Consider the following 15,818-nt stretch of genomic DNA (forward strand, 5'->3'; position numbering starts at 1 on the left):
TCTAGCAAAGTGGATGGCCCGGCAGCTATGAGGGGCTATAGATCCGGTTTCCCATTCCCCACCAATGCTATGCCTTCCATGATCTTTCATCCCTCCTGCACTGATTCTTCTGCTAATCTAAGCGTATTAGAAATCACAGAGCCAACAATCCTATAGGCTGCGGGTGCAGCCCTTCAGCATGGAGTCCGCATTTTGTTGACCTTCTACAGTAACTTTTGCTGTTCTGGTTTGCTCAGCTTGGTTGAGACATTCCAAACACGGAGGGGATAGAAAATGTATTATTACTTAAACAGCTCCTTCCCGACCACCATCAAAATGCCGGTAATGTACACTATGGGATCCCACAATTTTTGCAAACTGTAAGTCATTTAAAATAGGTTGATTCAACAGGTCAAGGAGTCTCCTTCAACTCTTTCACTGGCTCCCCTTCCCCTGCAGAATCCAGTTTAAGGTCCGTCCTCACCAATGGTTCAAAAACACACAATCCCTCCATCCTTGCCCCATACAGTACATCTCCCACCTCATCTCAATCCGCACTCCCACTCGCCCTCTGTGTTCCTCCCCTGAGTGTCACTTTTACTCCATGCTTATTACCTTCTCCCACTCCTGCATCTTAGGCCTCTGGGAGCTGCTCCCATCCTCCGGAACTCACTCTCCTCCCTATCAGAGTGTCTACCAGCCTGCAGGGCTTCACATGTGCCCTCAAAACACACTTGTTCATTAAAGCCAACCAACTCTTCTCGCACTCTTAGCTATCTGCCCTCTGTCCTCCTGTCAGAGTTCAGCCGGGGATCGGCCGTCCCTTACTGTCCCGTCGGCTTCCTCTGACTTCCCGGGCAGTCAGGCGGCTGGTGCGGCGACGTGGGAGGTGCTGAGCATTCTCCCTGATGCTGGTGTCTCGGGCGGCCTGGTGCGCGGGGATCAGAGTTCCTGTCATAGGCGCCGCCATGACACTTCCTTCTCTGACTATCCTTCCTTCCCTGACAGTCTGGCTGGTCAGCTGATGCTGTGGACCAACCAGGGGTATATATCCGGCTCCTATGTATCAGGTAGTTGCCTGAACAACCATTGACGCTGCTAGTGTTACTAGTGGTCTCTCGTTCCAGGTTCCCTTGCTTCCAGTGATCTATTCCTGTGTGCAGCTATACCATTCATCTCATCAGTGCTTTACCATCTCAGCCTGTGTGCAGCTGTATCATTCATCTCATCAGTGCTTTACCATCTCAGCCTGTGTGCAGCTGTACCATTCATCTCATCAGTGCTTTACCACCTCAGCCTGTGTGCAGCTGTACCATTCATCTCATCAGTGCTTTACCACCTCAGCCTGTGTGCAGCTGTACCATTCATCTCATCAGTGCTTTACCACCTCAGCCTGTGTGCAGCTGTACCATTCATCTCATCAGTGCTTTACCACCTCAGCCTGTGTGCAGCTGTATCATTCATCTCATCAGTGCTTTACCACCTCAGCCTGTGTGCAGCTGTATCATTCATCTCATCAGTGCTTTACCACCTCAGCCTGTGTGCAGCTGTATCATTCATCTCATCAGTGCTTTACCACCTCAGCCTGTGTGCAGCTGTATCATTCATCTCAACAGTGCTTTACCACCTCAGCCTGTGTGCAGCTGTATCATTCATCTCATCAGTGCTTTACCACCTCAGCCTGTGTGCAGCTGTATCATTCATCTCATCAGTGCTTTACCACCTCAGCCTGTGTGCAGCTGTATCATTCATCTCATCAGTGCTTTACCATCTCAGCCTGTGTGCAGCTGTATCATTCATCTCATCAGTGCTTTACCATCTCAGCCTGTGTGCAGCTGTATCATTCATCTCATCAGTGCTTTACCATCTCAGCCTGTGTGCAGCTATATCATTCATCTCATCAGTGCTTTACCATCTCAGCCTGTGTGCAGCTATATCATCCATCTCACCAGTGCTTTACCACCTCAGCCTGTGTGCAGCTATATCATCCATCTCACCAGTGCTTTACCACCTCAGCCTGTGTGCAGCTATATCATCCATCTCATCAGTGCTTTACCACCTCAGCCTGTGTGCAGCTATATCATCCATCTCATCAGTGCTTTACCACCTCAGCCTGTGTGCAGCTATATCATCCATCTCATCAGTGCTTTACCACCTCAGCCTGTGTGCAGCTATATCATTCATCTCAGTGCTTTACCACCTCAGCCTGTGTGCAGCTATATCATTCATCTCATCAGTGTGCAGCTATATCATCCATCTCACCAGTGCTTTACCACCTCAGCCTGTGTGCAGCTATATCATTCATCTCACCAGTGCTTTACCACCTCAGCCTGTGTGCAGCTATATCATTCATCTCACCAGTGCTTTACCACCTCAGCCTGTGTGCAGCTATATCATTCATCTCACCAGTGCTTTACCACCTCAGCCTCTGTGCAGCTATATCATTCATCTCATCAGTGCTTTACCACCTCAGCCTGTGTGCAGCTGTATCATTCATCTCATCAGTGCTTTACCATCTCAGCCTGTGTGCAGCTGTATCATTCATCTCATCAGTGCTTTACCATCTCAGCCTGTGTGCAGCTGTATCATTCATCTCATCAGTGCGTTACCATCTCAGCCTGTGTGCAGCTGTATCATTCATCTCATCAGTGCTTTACCATCTCAGCCTGTGTGCAGCTGTACCATTCATCTCATCAGTGCTTTACCACCTCAGCCTGTGTGCAGCTGTACCATTCATCTCATCAGTGCTTTACCACCTCAGCCTGTGTGCAGCTGTACCATTCATCTCATCAGTGCTTTACCACCTCAGCCTGTGTGCAGCTGTACCATTCATCTCATCAGTGCTTTACCACCTCAGCCTGTGTGCAGCTGTATCATTCATCTCATCAGTGCTTTACCACCTCAGCCTGTGTGCAGCTGTATCATTCATCTCATCAGTGCTTTACCACCTCAGCCTGTGTGCAGCTGTATCATTCATCTCATCAGTGCTTTACCACCTCAGCCTGTGTGCAGCTGTATCATTCATCTCATCAGTGCTTTACCACCTCAGCCTGTGTGCAGCTGTATCATTCATCTCATCAGTGCTTTACCACCTCAGCCTGTGTGCAGCTGTATCATTCATCTCATCAGTGCTTTACCATCTCAGCCTGTGTGCAGCTGTATCATTCATCTCATCAGTGCTTTACCATCTCAGCCTGTGTGCAGCTGTATCATTCATCTCATCAGTGCTTTACCATCTCAGCCTGTGTGCAGCTGTATCATTCATCTCATCAGTGCTTTACCATCTCAGCCTGTGTGCAGCTATATCATCCATCTCACCAGTGCTTTACCACCTCAGCCTGTGTGCAGCTATATCATCCATCTCACCAGTGCTTTACCACCTCAGCCTGTGTGCAGCTATATCATCCATCTCACCAGTGCTTTACCACCTCAGCCTGTGTGCAGCTATATCATCCATCTCATCAGTGCTTTACCACCTCAGCCTGTGTGCAGCTATATCATCCATCTCATCAGTGCTTTACCACCTCAGCCTGTGTGCAGCTATATCATTCATCTCAGTGCTTTACCACCTCAGCCTGTGTGCAGCTATATCATTCATCTCATCAGTGTGCAGCTATATCATCCATCTCACCAGTGCTTTACCACCTCAGCCTGTGTGCAGCTATATCATTCATCTCACCAGTGCTTTACCACCTCAGCCTGTGTGCAGCTATATCATTCATCTCACCAGTGCTTTACCACCTCAGCCTGTGTGCAGCTATATCATTCATCTCACCAGTGCTTTACCACCTCAGCCTGTGTGCAGCTATATCATTCATCTCACCAGTGCTTTACCACCTCAGCCTGTGTGCAGCTATATCATTCATCTCACCAGTGCTTTACCACCTCAGCCTGTGTGCAGCTATATCATTCATCTCATCAGTGCTTTACCACCTCAGCCTGTGTGCAGCTATATCATTCATCTCATCAGTGCTTTACCATCTCAGCCTGTGTGCAGCTATATCATTCATCTCATCAGTGCTTTACCATCTCAGCCTGTGTGCAGCTATATCATTCATCTCATCAGTGCGTTACCATCTCAGCCTGTGTGCAGCTATATCATTCATCTCATCAGTGCGTTACCACCTCGCCTGTGTGCAGTATACCTCCATTCCACCAGTGCGTTACCACCGCCGCCTGTGTGCAGTATACTATCCATTTCACCAGTGCTTTACCATCACAGCCTGAGTGTAGTTATACGTACCCACCTCTCCAGCGTCATAATCTCTGGCTGGCTCTAGTACCACTACCTACCTCGTTACTGGACTCTGTGGTCCCTACCTACGTGTTACAGTATTGCACCGTGGTGCACTCTTTCTAACCGGCAACCCGGTAGAGTGTGTCCGTAGTGCACACTTCCTTGTACCTCAAGTACAGTGTCCCTACGTGCCCCTTACTGGCACAGACCCTTTGGGCCACGAGTGGTCGTCTCTCCTTTTTCCCGTGGGCTTTGGTCACCTAGTCAAAGGACCGCGTCCTGCTTACGAGGTGCAGCTCAAGCCCACATCCCGATTGGTTGGGTCACTGGCGAACACCATCTCGTGGGTTAGATTCCGCACCTTTGACTAGGTCTCGCCAATGACCAAGACCCGTGGATGCGAAGGTCGTACATTCAGGCCCCTCGCCTCCGTTTCCTCCCGCAGCCTCAGGCCTCAGCTTCCAGAAAACCGCCTCCCAGCGTGACACCTCCCTCCTCATCTCTTCCCTTTTTACTTCCTAGCTTACCCCTCACCCTTTAGACTGTAAGCTCTTAAGAGCAGGGCCCTCCGCCCTCTTGGTTTTCACCCTGAACTACTGTATTTTTGTCTCCAGTGCAGTCCCACTCACAGTCTGCGACACAGATCATGTTAGTGATAATGTTATTTAGTGTTACTGTTAGTGCTACCTTCCCCATCAATTCAATCCAATTCAAACTCCTGACACTTACTTACAGAGCCAATCCTGTCTCATTTACATCTCTTACGTCTCACTTAACGCACCCGCCTGCCCACTTCGCCCCACAAATGAATGCTGCCTATCCACAGAACCGATTACTTTCTCTGGAACTCACTACCTCTCTCTATCAGACTCTCCATCTCTCTACAAAACTTCAAACGAGCTCTCAAGACCCACTACTTTATCAAAAGTCTTCCAGCTCCCATCGTAACCCATGGCTCCATGCTCCTTGCTCACTGTCCTCTCCCTTCTGTGTCACCCGTCTGTCTGCCCCCCTTGTAGACTGTAAGCTCTAACGAGCAAGGCCCTCTTCCCTCATTTGCTTTGCCTTCCCTCACTTATACTACCATCTGCCCCCCCGCTGCCTACAGTGACACCTATCCCTTGGGTATTATGACTGCTGATGCAGCAATGTTGATAAACCATGTCCTCCAGTGTTCTGTACTATAAGTCACTTTGTTCTTGTTTCGTTCATACTGTTTCTGTCGTTCATACTGTTTCTGTCTATGTACCTTGTAAGGCACTGTGGAACCCCTTGCGGTACCATATAAATAAAGGATAATAATAGTAAAGGAATGCTGTTACTCATACTATAGCAGCAATATCTAAACCATGCCTGTATCAGAGAGAATAAATGGGGCATACATACAGCAACAACATAGACACGGATAAGAGCCTTTACAGAGTTGTTTGGGGGGATCCCTTGCAGAATTTTCAGCTGTCGGTTGTCCATAGAGCTAGATAAGTCATCCATGCTCTTAGAAATGCTGAAACAGCCCTTCAAAGAGAAAACATTACTTTTGTTATTATTACTATTACCATATTTCATAACACTGTGTAAAAACCTTCCAGAATTTCTGTATTTTAGCTCTGTATTACCAAAGACAAGAACCAACTTGTGCGCTCGACATATATGATGTCCACTCATAAATAAGGACAAGCCCCAAGGCAAGGCAGGACAAGGCAGGCGCAGATCACCAATCATCGCTCAACTGCGCAAACATCGGTATGTTCCCTGTATCAACTTTAGATGTCACACAAAGTAGAGAAAATATGATTTTAGCAGCTTACTGCACCTTGAATTTACCGACAATCCTGTCGTCATGGACACTGTGGTCCTCATCATTGGCTTTGCCTCTCAACAGTTCAAATGTTCTGACCCAATCTTCAAAGTTGCGAAATTCGCTCTCCAGTTCCCCGTCATAGATCTGAGGCATAGAAACACGGCGATAAGGAAGGAAGGGAATCAGCGGGCAGTGACTGGCAAATAGAAACATCGCTGTACATTATAATGAAGGGAACTGGCACAGCAATGGTTATCAGACATGGAGGTATTGTAAACTAGTCAACGGGGAAGGGGTCCCATATGGTCTATTAGCCATTGTGCTTATTGTGCCTAGTCACTATAGAATAGGACACAAGCCACCAGAGAATGAGCTCTGAATAGGTGTCTATAACCTCCCTGATTGGACGCTCCTTGGGCGTCCATGTTGCGTAGGAGTGAGTGCTATAACCCTTCTGATTGGCTGATGTTGGTTAGTCGAATGACATCGCCTGTCTACTCGAGCTGTAATCTGCCATCAGTTATCTGATTACAATACTCAAATTCAATTTCCAAATATAGTCTAATGAACTGTTTTAATAAGCAACTTTTTATTTCACCATATTCAAGTCTCCTGGTCTTTATTAATTTTTAGAGTTGTAAGTATCTAGATGTCTCTTTAGATGTATTGGTCTTAAATATATTAAAGTGCCTATTTAACTGGACTATCAACCCAGTTCCAGGGAAGAAACACTCTATGGGCCTCATAGTAAAATGTTGGTCCCTCCACTTTGATGGTCTCACTCTTGTAAGGAGATTTTAAAATCCGGGCAAGATGCCTGCAAACTCGCTGCCAAATTGATGTTTTAAACTCTCACCTCCAGATTTGCGAGTTTTGCTGAAACATACACAAATCAATATATATATATTTTTTTTCCATTAATATTTATTTAATTTATAAAAAAAAAAAGACGTGAGGTCCCCCCCAAAACACTAACCAGCCCCGGACTTGGCAGCCTGTCCTGGTACCTAAAATTACGGGGATCAAAATGAATAGGGTTCCACTGTATATTAGGTACCAGCACCAGGCAGCAGGGACAGGGCTGGTTTTAAATATAGGGGCAAATAAATTGTGTAGGGGTACCCCTATATTTAAAACCAGCCCTGGACCCTTTCTAGCGGGGGGGCTGATGCCACAGCCAGGGGAGCCCTTTCACCGGGCCCCCCAGCCGCAGCATCAGTCCTGACCGCTAGTCAGCCCAGGCCAGGGATCCCTGGGGAGTTGAGTACCCCTCCAATAAAGGGGTACCCCTCTCCAGGGCACCCCTGGCCTAGGCTGATAGCCCGGGGCTATCCCCGCCACCCCTGGGCGGTGGGTGGCGGGCTGATATTGTCGGTGTGGTGTAAAATTAGAAAATAAACATTGTCCTTACAGTCGAACTACAAGTGCCAGCAAGCCTCCCCCGCATGCTGGTACTTGGAGAACCACAAGTACCAGCATGCGTGGCATTAAGGGCCTGCTGTCACCTGTAGTTCAGCTGTAAAGAAATGTGTAAAAAAACACAACACACACCGTGAGAATAAAGTTTTATTACATACATACATACATACACTGACTTATCTGCTGCCCGATGTTCATGTCCCCTTCTCACCGTAAAGTATCCATATCGAAATACCTGAAAGAAAAAGCCAATACTCACCTTTTGTCCCTCGACGTTCTCCGCAGAAATCCTATTTGGTGGGCAGACACTCTGTAACAACATGTATCAGCATGGTGTTAGAGTATCATGAATTACTTCATTGTCTGGGCCGCAAGCCAATCAGCGGCAGCTTCCATTAGCGGCCGCTCATTGGCTGGGACCCACGTGGAGGAGCCGCAGCACAATCAGGTCTGCCTCTTTTATACAGGGCCGGCAAGCCCCACCTTGACACCAAATCATAAAGGGACCACTGGCCAGGGTGAATGTCCTGATGCCTGAAGTAATCTGCTTCCCAATATTCAACCCCAGGAATAACAAGGCCGATATGGCATGATGGGTGCCGTCTCCTTCATGACCATAGCAATCTTTGTGCCCCCCTAGTCATTGATATAAGTCACAGTCATGGCGTTGTCTGACTGGACCTTCACCAGATACCCCCTGCAGATGCCACTGAGCTGCCAACAAGGCACTGAAGATTGCCCTGAGGAGATCATACTTCTTGAAACAGAAACTGGAGAACCACAGCTCCCCAGCCCCAGAGACTGGTGTCTGTGGTTAACAGAGTCCAGTCCCAGATCGTGAAGGGACATCAGCCGCTAGAGCACGGACAGGCGAGCCTGAGAAGAGAGACAAATTACTTGAGACAAGTGGAGATGAGAGTTGTCCAATTTGGACAGCAGGCCCATTTGAAGATCTCTGGAATGGAACCTGCCAAATGGGACTGCCTTGAAGGAGGAGACCAACATCCCCAAAAGGGGCATGCATAAATGGACCGAAAGCTTGTATTTCCACAGGATCAAGCATAGCAGGTACTGAATGGTAAGGATATTGTTATACGGAAGAAAAATCTTCTGCAAGGAGGTGTCAAACAGCATGACCAGGAAAAGCAGCCTCTGAGATGGAACACAATTGGTTTTTTGGAAATTCACAATGCATACTTGAGATATGAGAGTCTGATGTCTCTGGGAGTGAAGGACCATTTTCAGGAGGTCATCTAGATAAGGAACCATAGTAACCTCCAACAACCAAAGGTGAGCTACCATGATTGTCATCACATTTGTAAAGACCCGGGGGACAGATGAGAGACCAAAGGGCAGGGACCTGAGTTGGTAATGATCATCCCGTATTGCAAATCAAAGAAGGGATTGGTGAGGTTACCAGATAGGGATGTGGAAATAGGCATCCTGAATGTCCATGGACACCCAAAATGTTCCCCCGTTTACATGCTGACAATAACAGAGCGCAGGGATTCGATCTTGAATTTCTGGAGCTTCAAGTGAATGTTCAGAGATTTGAGATACAGGATGGGTCAGATAAAAAAAAAACCTTCAACCTCTGGCCTGCCGGGACTGGGACTACCACACCGGAAGCTATCAGGTTCCTCGTCGCCCCTTCAAAGGCCAAACATTTTTGATGTGAGGCAGGAAGTCCTGTGGAAAAAAAACCTTCAAGGAGGAGAACCTAGAAGGTCTATCTTGTACCTCATGGTGACAATACTATGTTCCCAGACAACAGAAGAGATCTGAAACCAAATTTTTCTGAAGAAGACAAGCTCCCTCCATAAGATTCCCTATGTGAGTGTGTAACCCGTCATATGTAAGGCTTTTCTGAGGGCCTGGCCTCAGGAAGTCCAACTGCCAAGACTGATGGGCCTTCTGACTTAACACCTTTGGCAGATGACTGACCCCTGGACCAATTAAAATAATTTTTCCAGGGGGTTGAAAGAAATGAGAGCTAGGCCCAGAAGGGGCCCAGGGCTTTGGAGCAGAAAAAGAGGTCAAAAAGGTACTTCTAACTTTAATGAGTTTAGCACATTAGATCACAATGTATCATGTTTAAAACTGAGCCCTATTTGCCTATGTTACAGACTATAAGGTTTATTTATCTTTGTGTACCTGCATTGTAGTCAGTTTTGGACCTTCTTTTGGCTTTGGTTTACCCACGTCCAGGCCCTTTTTGACATCTTTTTTTTTTTTATCCTGATCTTCCTCAATCAGCAAGGTGACGTGTCCTTTTGTCTTAGAAGGTTTAGCAGCTATAAACAGCCAAACAAACAACCAGTTTTATATACAGTATCTTTAATCGAAGATTAGTGCACAATACAATAGCCGTAAAACATAACTCTTTGATTTTTGCACCAGACAGTATTAATCTATTTATACCTGATGCAAACTCTGCAAATTAATAGTAATAACATTATATATCATGGGATGATATAAAATCTAGAAGATGACCTCAGACGATCTCTATTGATCTGTGTGTTTGGCGACCGTCCAACATTTCTAACACGCTGCAATTATCACAAAAACAGATCTGGCTGCTTGGCCCGACTGCCTTGGGCCAAAGTACAGTATTGGACACTTGTCTGGGCTGTATAACATTTAGCAAAACCACAGTATAGACCTCTATGACACCAATGAATCCTTGGAAAATACACTCAAGAATTGTATTTACAGGTAGTGAGGGTGTTTTGCTACAGTTAAAATATATAGCCTAAGGCGCTAGGAAACAAAGATATTAAAAAAGCTAATAATTAGACAACTCTCTAGATAGAGGAATAGCAATCCAGTAACGACCCAATAATACTATAATTCATGATAAATATTGGGTGCTTTTCAGCTACAGTTAATATAATTGCTAGCTAATATACATACGAAAAAAGGAAAAAGCTAACCGCGCTTCAAAGCGTTCCCATTATAAGGAAGTTATACAACGTGTGCCAAATATAAACGTGTGCCATATGTAAACGTGTGCCATATATAAAAAGAAACAATTTTTCTCTTATTATGTTACAATTCTAAGAACAGTCACAGTTTAAAATTATGTATTAGGAATTCCATAGCTATGTGGTGCGTACACACGGGACGATCGACAACGATAACGATATCGTTGTTCGATCTCCCGAGTGTGCTGGACGATCGGCTTCGATCATCCAGCACACCATGTACCTACCAATGACTATAACGGTCTGCGATCAACGATCGCGGGTCCCTATAGCAACTTGCTCGATATTGAGCAAGTTGACCTGCATGCACGGGCTATGGTTGATATCGATATCGACCACATGTGCCCGCGCATCGCAGGTCGTTGGTGAGTTTGTAGGGTCCTAAAAATGAACGATTTAAATGATAACGATATCGTTATCGCTCAAATCATTCATTTAAATCGCTCCGTGTGTACGCACCTTAATAAAACCAGATTCTCTGATTGCTACACGGTTTCTTCCTCTGGGGATTTCTTCAGAGGGGTTAGGGAGAAGTATATCGCAGATATCAGCCACTTATTTCCAAATGATCTATTAAGCTCCGTTTCCTCTGGCTTTCCCCTGTTGATGCTGCATGCATGGACTCCTGAGACGGTATGAGTCGCTATATACACAGATATCCTCTATCAGAGGCACAGCTCGTTCCATTGCCGGGTCACCGATCCATTGCATACAACCGGATCCCAGGCATGGCACTAGAGCTCTTGTGACGGTAAGAGCCGCCACATACACTAACCTCTAAATCGGCGATATAGTTTGATTTATTGCTGGCTCCTGGTCCACCGCATCCAAGATGGAGTTACAGTTTTTTCTATTGCTGTCTCCCGGCCCATCGCATGTGCATGGATCTCCGCCGCACCACTTGAGCGTGCGATTAGATACAAGGACTTGGGGAGAACTGATACAGCTTTCCTTGCTCACTGCTTATCTCGTAAGTGGAGTCCTATAAGCTGCAATACCCCCCTATTATTTTATATATTAATGGAACATTAAGTTAAAGGAGCTTACTGTACTAAAGTCTACCAAAGCGCCTTACATAAAGTGACATTCTCCTCATATTCTGAAGAGGTGCAGTGACGTCTGATTTATTTGGTGGCACTTTCACTGCAGTGATAGTTAAAACAGTGGATCATTGAAAATCTATATGCACGGATGCTTTCATATAAAAACAAATTATTGGTGGTCTGACGTTCATGTTTTCGTGACTGCACATTTTTAGCAATTTTACTGAAACAAAATATTGGGGGGTTTCTTTACAACCAGATGCGGCTGGTCATGTAACAAGAAGAATCTGGTTTTATTAGAGTAAGTAGCTATGGAATTCCTAAAAAGTGATTTGAAACTGACTGTTCTTAGAATTGTAACGTAAGAAGAGAAAAATTGTTCTTCTTTATATGTGTTTTTTATATGTACTTAATTATTGCTACATATTTCCATTGCTCTGTGCTTCGAGTTTCTATAAATAGCAATATATTATTAAAATAATTGTTGTTATATTACATCTGTAGTTTTATGGGTTTTTTTACATTTTTATATGGCACACACGTTGTATAACTTCCTTATATTGGGAACGCTTTGAAGTGCGTTTAGCTTTTCCCTGTTTTCGTATGTTTTGCTGCAGGACTAATATTGTGCAAAATATCAACTAAACCAAAAAATATGAAGAGAAAATAAAATGATCAACTTTGTGATATTTCTTAACATCTTTACATGAATGTTTATACAATACACATACTCACCGTCCTCAGTCGGTGGCGGTTCTGCGGTGGCCACACTAGCCTTGGCCTGTAGAAAACAAAAGAATCCAAATGTATAGAATATAAAATTAAAGTTCGCATTCAGAAACGTATTGTTTACAAAAAGATGAAAAGATAATTAATGTAAGTCTAGCGCTGCCACTGACGGTCCATTCGGGAGATCTTCTCTCCTGCTCTGTGTGTGGCTTTTATGAAACTATCATCAGTGTTGTCAATGCCCCTCCCCTTTTGAGCTTTCCATTGGGATCAGACAGAAGCAGTCGAGCAAAATCTCTGATTTAATATCTCACCTACAGTAATTTTACTGAAAATAAGTTTTTGAATGGATTCTTCTTTAAGTGTTTCAGGGCTCATCCCCACAAGCAGACAAGCCGCTAGGTAAACTGTGACATTTGCGCTTGTGTGTCAGTCGCACTGTGCATGTATCAAGGACCATTAGCGTAGTCACTCTCAGCAACTATTTACAGACGTTACTTGTAAATCACTCCCTCTACAGGCAATCTAATTAAACCATGAGAAACAGAATAGATGTACTGTTCTTTCAACTTTGTGTTCCTCCATTAAGTTTTATCCCATCATGTAATGATGAAGAGCCTTGCCCTGACAATTATTACCCTATTACTCTGAGCATTAGCTCAGAGTAATAATTGTCAGGGCAAGGCTCTTCACTACTATTTAGAGTGCTCTGTATAGCTGCGTGTGACAGGAAGAGATATTTAGGGAAAATAGGAACTGTCTTGGGAAAACATGGCCACTTAGGGGTCTATGTACTAAGGGATACAGTCATTATATCGACAGACGGGAAGCCGTCCGTTGGAATCCCGCTGTCTAAATTACGACATGGGACTAATGACAGGCGTCTAAATCCAGACACCTATCTTTAGCCCGACGATGGAATCCCGACAGGACGGCTTCCCGAATGAAGGTAAGCGGTGACACTTAGTGGTTAGCTGTGTGTGTGTGGGGGGGGAGGGTTAGGTTTAGGCACCTCCGGGGGGACTTAGGGTTAGGCACCCCCCCGAAGATGGTTAGGCTCGGGTAAGGGGGGAGGTTAGGCGCCACTGGGGGGATGTTAGGGTTAAGCACCCCCCCCAGGAGGGTTAGGTTTAGGGTGCGGAGGGGAGGGTTAGATTTAGACCCCCCCCCCGAGGTAGGATTTAGGGTTAGGCACCACCCCGGGTGTTTTAGGGTTAGGCACCCCTAAGGGAGGGTTAGGGGGGAGAAGGGTAGGGTTAGGGGACTTACCTACTCCATCGGGATTATGAATGTTAGGGCTTCCGACATCTGCGTTTTATTCAGCCACCAGGATCTCATACCCAACCCTTTACTAAGCCTTGAAGTGGAGAGAGATAAAGTAACAACCAATCAGCTCCTAAGCGTCCCTCTACAGGCTGTGTTTGAAATATGACAGTTAGGAGCAGATTGGTTGGTAGTTTATCACTCTCTAATTTATCATTTTCCAGAGCTTAGTACATCTGCCCCTTCATCTTCATTTTACCCCACAACGAAATTACTTCTTAGAACGAAGATGAAATCTGAAAATTCTGTTGTCACAAGCTATCATGTTAATATGTCTTTTAATATAATTTAGGTGCTAAGTGGCGCTATTGTGCTGCTGTCTATGCACAAGGTGACATTAGGGCAAACAGCCCTGGAGAGCAGCTGATGACCATATATTTGCTGACTGTTTAGGAAACACTTGTACGCATCATACTGAAATATCTGCTGTATATATAAGTGTTCTGTATATAATCACCTTCTGCAGTGCTTCCACTGATGCATAATATTTTGACCACCAGTCGATGACATTTTCCGCAGACTCGTCGGCTATAGTTCTCTTTTTCTTTTTTGTCGAGCGCCTGGTGGAACTTCTCAGTAATGCCTACATAAAAATGAAAAATAAGGAAATTCGTTTAGACAGAAAGAGATACCTTCTAGGATCAAGTGAGGATTACGTCCCCCTAGAACATCTTCACTTGATCCGTGTGGGAGGGTTAAATAGTGCAATTGCTGATTTTTAGGTGAATTAACGGCAGCCTATCATAACAATCAGTAGACAGCTCTCAATATAAGCCCTGTGTCACAGGGTACTGGTTAATAGTACTGGGCTGCTTGTACAGTAGATTCCTACAGCAGTCAGATTATACTGTACAGCAGACGTGTCAAACTCGCGGCCCGGTAGCTTGTTTAAGAGGTTCATCACGGGCCCGGCCAGCTGTGCAAGGGCAAGAATGCCCCCTCCTGGGCCTGTCATTGCTCCCTATGGTCCTGCCAGCCACTAGACAATGGTGTTCCATATAGTCTATTAACCACTGTGCTGTAGAGTGGAATAGGGTTTTTATTTTATAAGGGGATTTTATGTGCACTAGTCACCATAGAATAGGGCTCATATTATACACAAGCTGCCAGAGAATTAGCTTTGTACTAAACACTCGCTAACTGCAAGGGTGTCTGTACTGTATCATATTATATAGATAAATAAAATAAAAATGTTTTACTTTATAGGGTGATTAAATGTCCTAAAATGTTGGATTACATACAGAAACTTGTTGAACTCACGACGGTTAGCTGGTTTTTATCTACACTGTTAGGCGCAGTAGCAAACATGGTGGTCTCGGCAGGTGTAAACACTGACCTGACCTAAGAAGTATCAACTGAATATATTATACATGATATAATAAACACAAAGAAGGGGATCTTTATTATACCGTATCCATCAACAACGGGTCTGTATTGTACAATAGCCACGAGGAATGGAATTTATAATGTGTACTAATGATGAGTAAGAAGTTTGTATTGTTCATTAGTCACTAGGAAGGGGATCTGCTTTACAGGTAAACCACCAGAAAAGGGGTCTATATTGTACAAAATCCATCAGAAAAGGGGTCTATATTGTACAATATCCATCAGAAAAGGGGTCTATATTGTACAATATCCATCAGAAAAGGGGGTCTGTATTGTACAATATCCATCAGAAAGGGGGTCTGTATTGTACAAAGTCCATCAGAAAAGGGGTCTATATTGTACAATATCCATCAGAAAAGGGGTCTATATTGTACAAAATCCATCAGAAAAGGGGTCTATATTGTACAATATCCATCAGAAAAGGGGTCTATATTGTACAAAATCCATCAGAAAAGGGGTCTATATTGTACAATATCCATCAGAAAAGGGGGTCTGTATTGTACAATAACTACCAGAAAAGGTTATGTATTGTGTAATATCCATCAGAAAAGGGGTCTGTATTGTACAAAATTCATCAGAAAAGGGTGGTCTGTATTGTACAATATCCATCAGAAAAGGGGGTCTGTATTGTACTATAGCCACCAGAAAAGGGGGTCTGTATTGTACAAAGTCCATCAGAAAATGAGGTCTGTATTGTACAATAACCACCAGAAAAGGTTATGTATTGTACAGTATCCATCAGAAAAGGGGTCTGTATTGTACAAAATTCATCAGAAAAGGGTGGTCTGTATTGTACAATATCCGTCAGAAAAAGGAGTCTGTATTGTACAATATCCATCAGAAAAGGGGGTCTGTATTGCACAATAGCCACCAGAAAAGGGGGTCTGTATTGCACAATAGCCACCAGAAAAGGGGGT

The 15,818-nt window shown here is 44.8% G+C and overlaps 1 protein-coding gene across 1 annotated transcript in view; it reads right to left on the reverse strand.

Moving 5' to 3' along the window:
- FER1L6 (fer-1 like family member 6) overlaps window positions 1-15,818 on the reverse strand; it is a 157,816-nt gene that overhangs the window by 45,467 nt on the left and 96,531 nt on the right. Inside the window, exons 28-32 of the mRNA XM_088453129.1 lie at window positions 13,973-14,098; window positions 12,199-12,244; window positions 9,591-9,730; window positions 6,030-6,161; window positions 5,603-5,731 (exon numbers count right to left, since the gene is read on the reverse strand). Of these exons, the coding sequence (XP_088309255.1) occupies window positions 5,603-5,731; window positions 6,030-6,161; window positions 9,591-9,730; window positions 12,199-12,244; window positions 13,973-14,098 (573 nt within the window). The remainder of the gene's footprint in view (window positions 1-5,602; window positions 5,732-6,029; window positions 6,162-9,590; window positions 9,731-12,198; window positions 12,245-13,972; window positions 14,099-15,818) is intronic.

Source organism: Taudactylus pleione, unplaced genomic scaffold, assembly GCF_031769625.1.
Source record: "Taudactylus pleione unplaced genomic scaffold, aTauple2 ptg000571l, whole genome shotgun sequence".
In the NCBI taxonomy this organism is placed as follows: domain Eukaryota; kingdom Metazoa; phylum Chordata; class Amphibia; order Anura; family Myobatrachidae; genus Taudactylus; species Taudactylus pleione.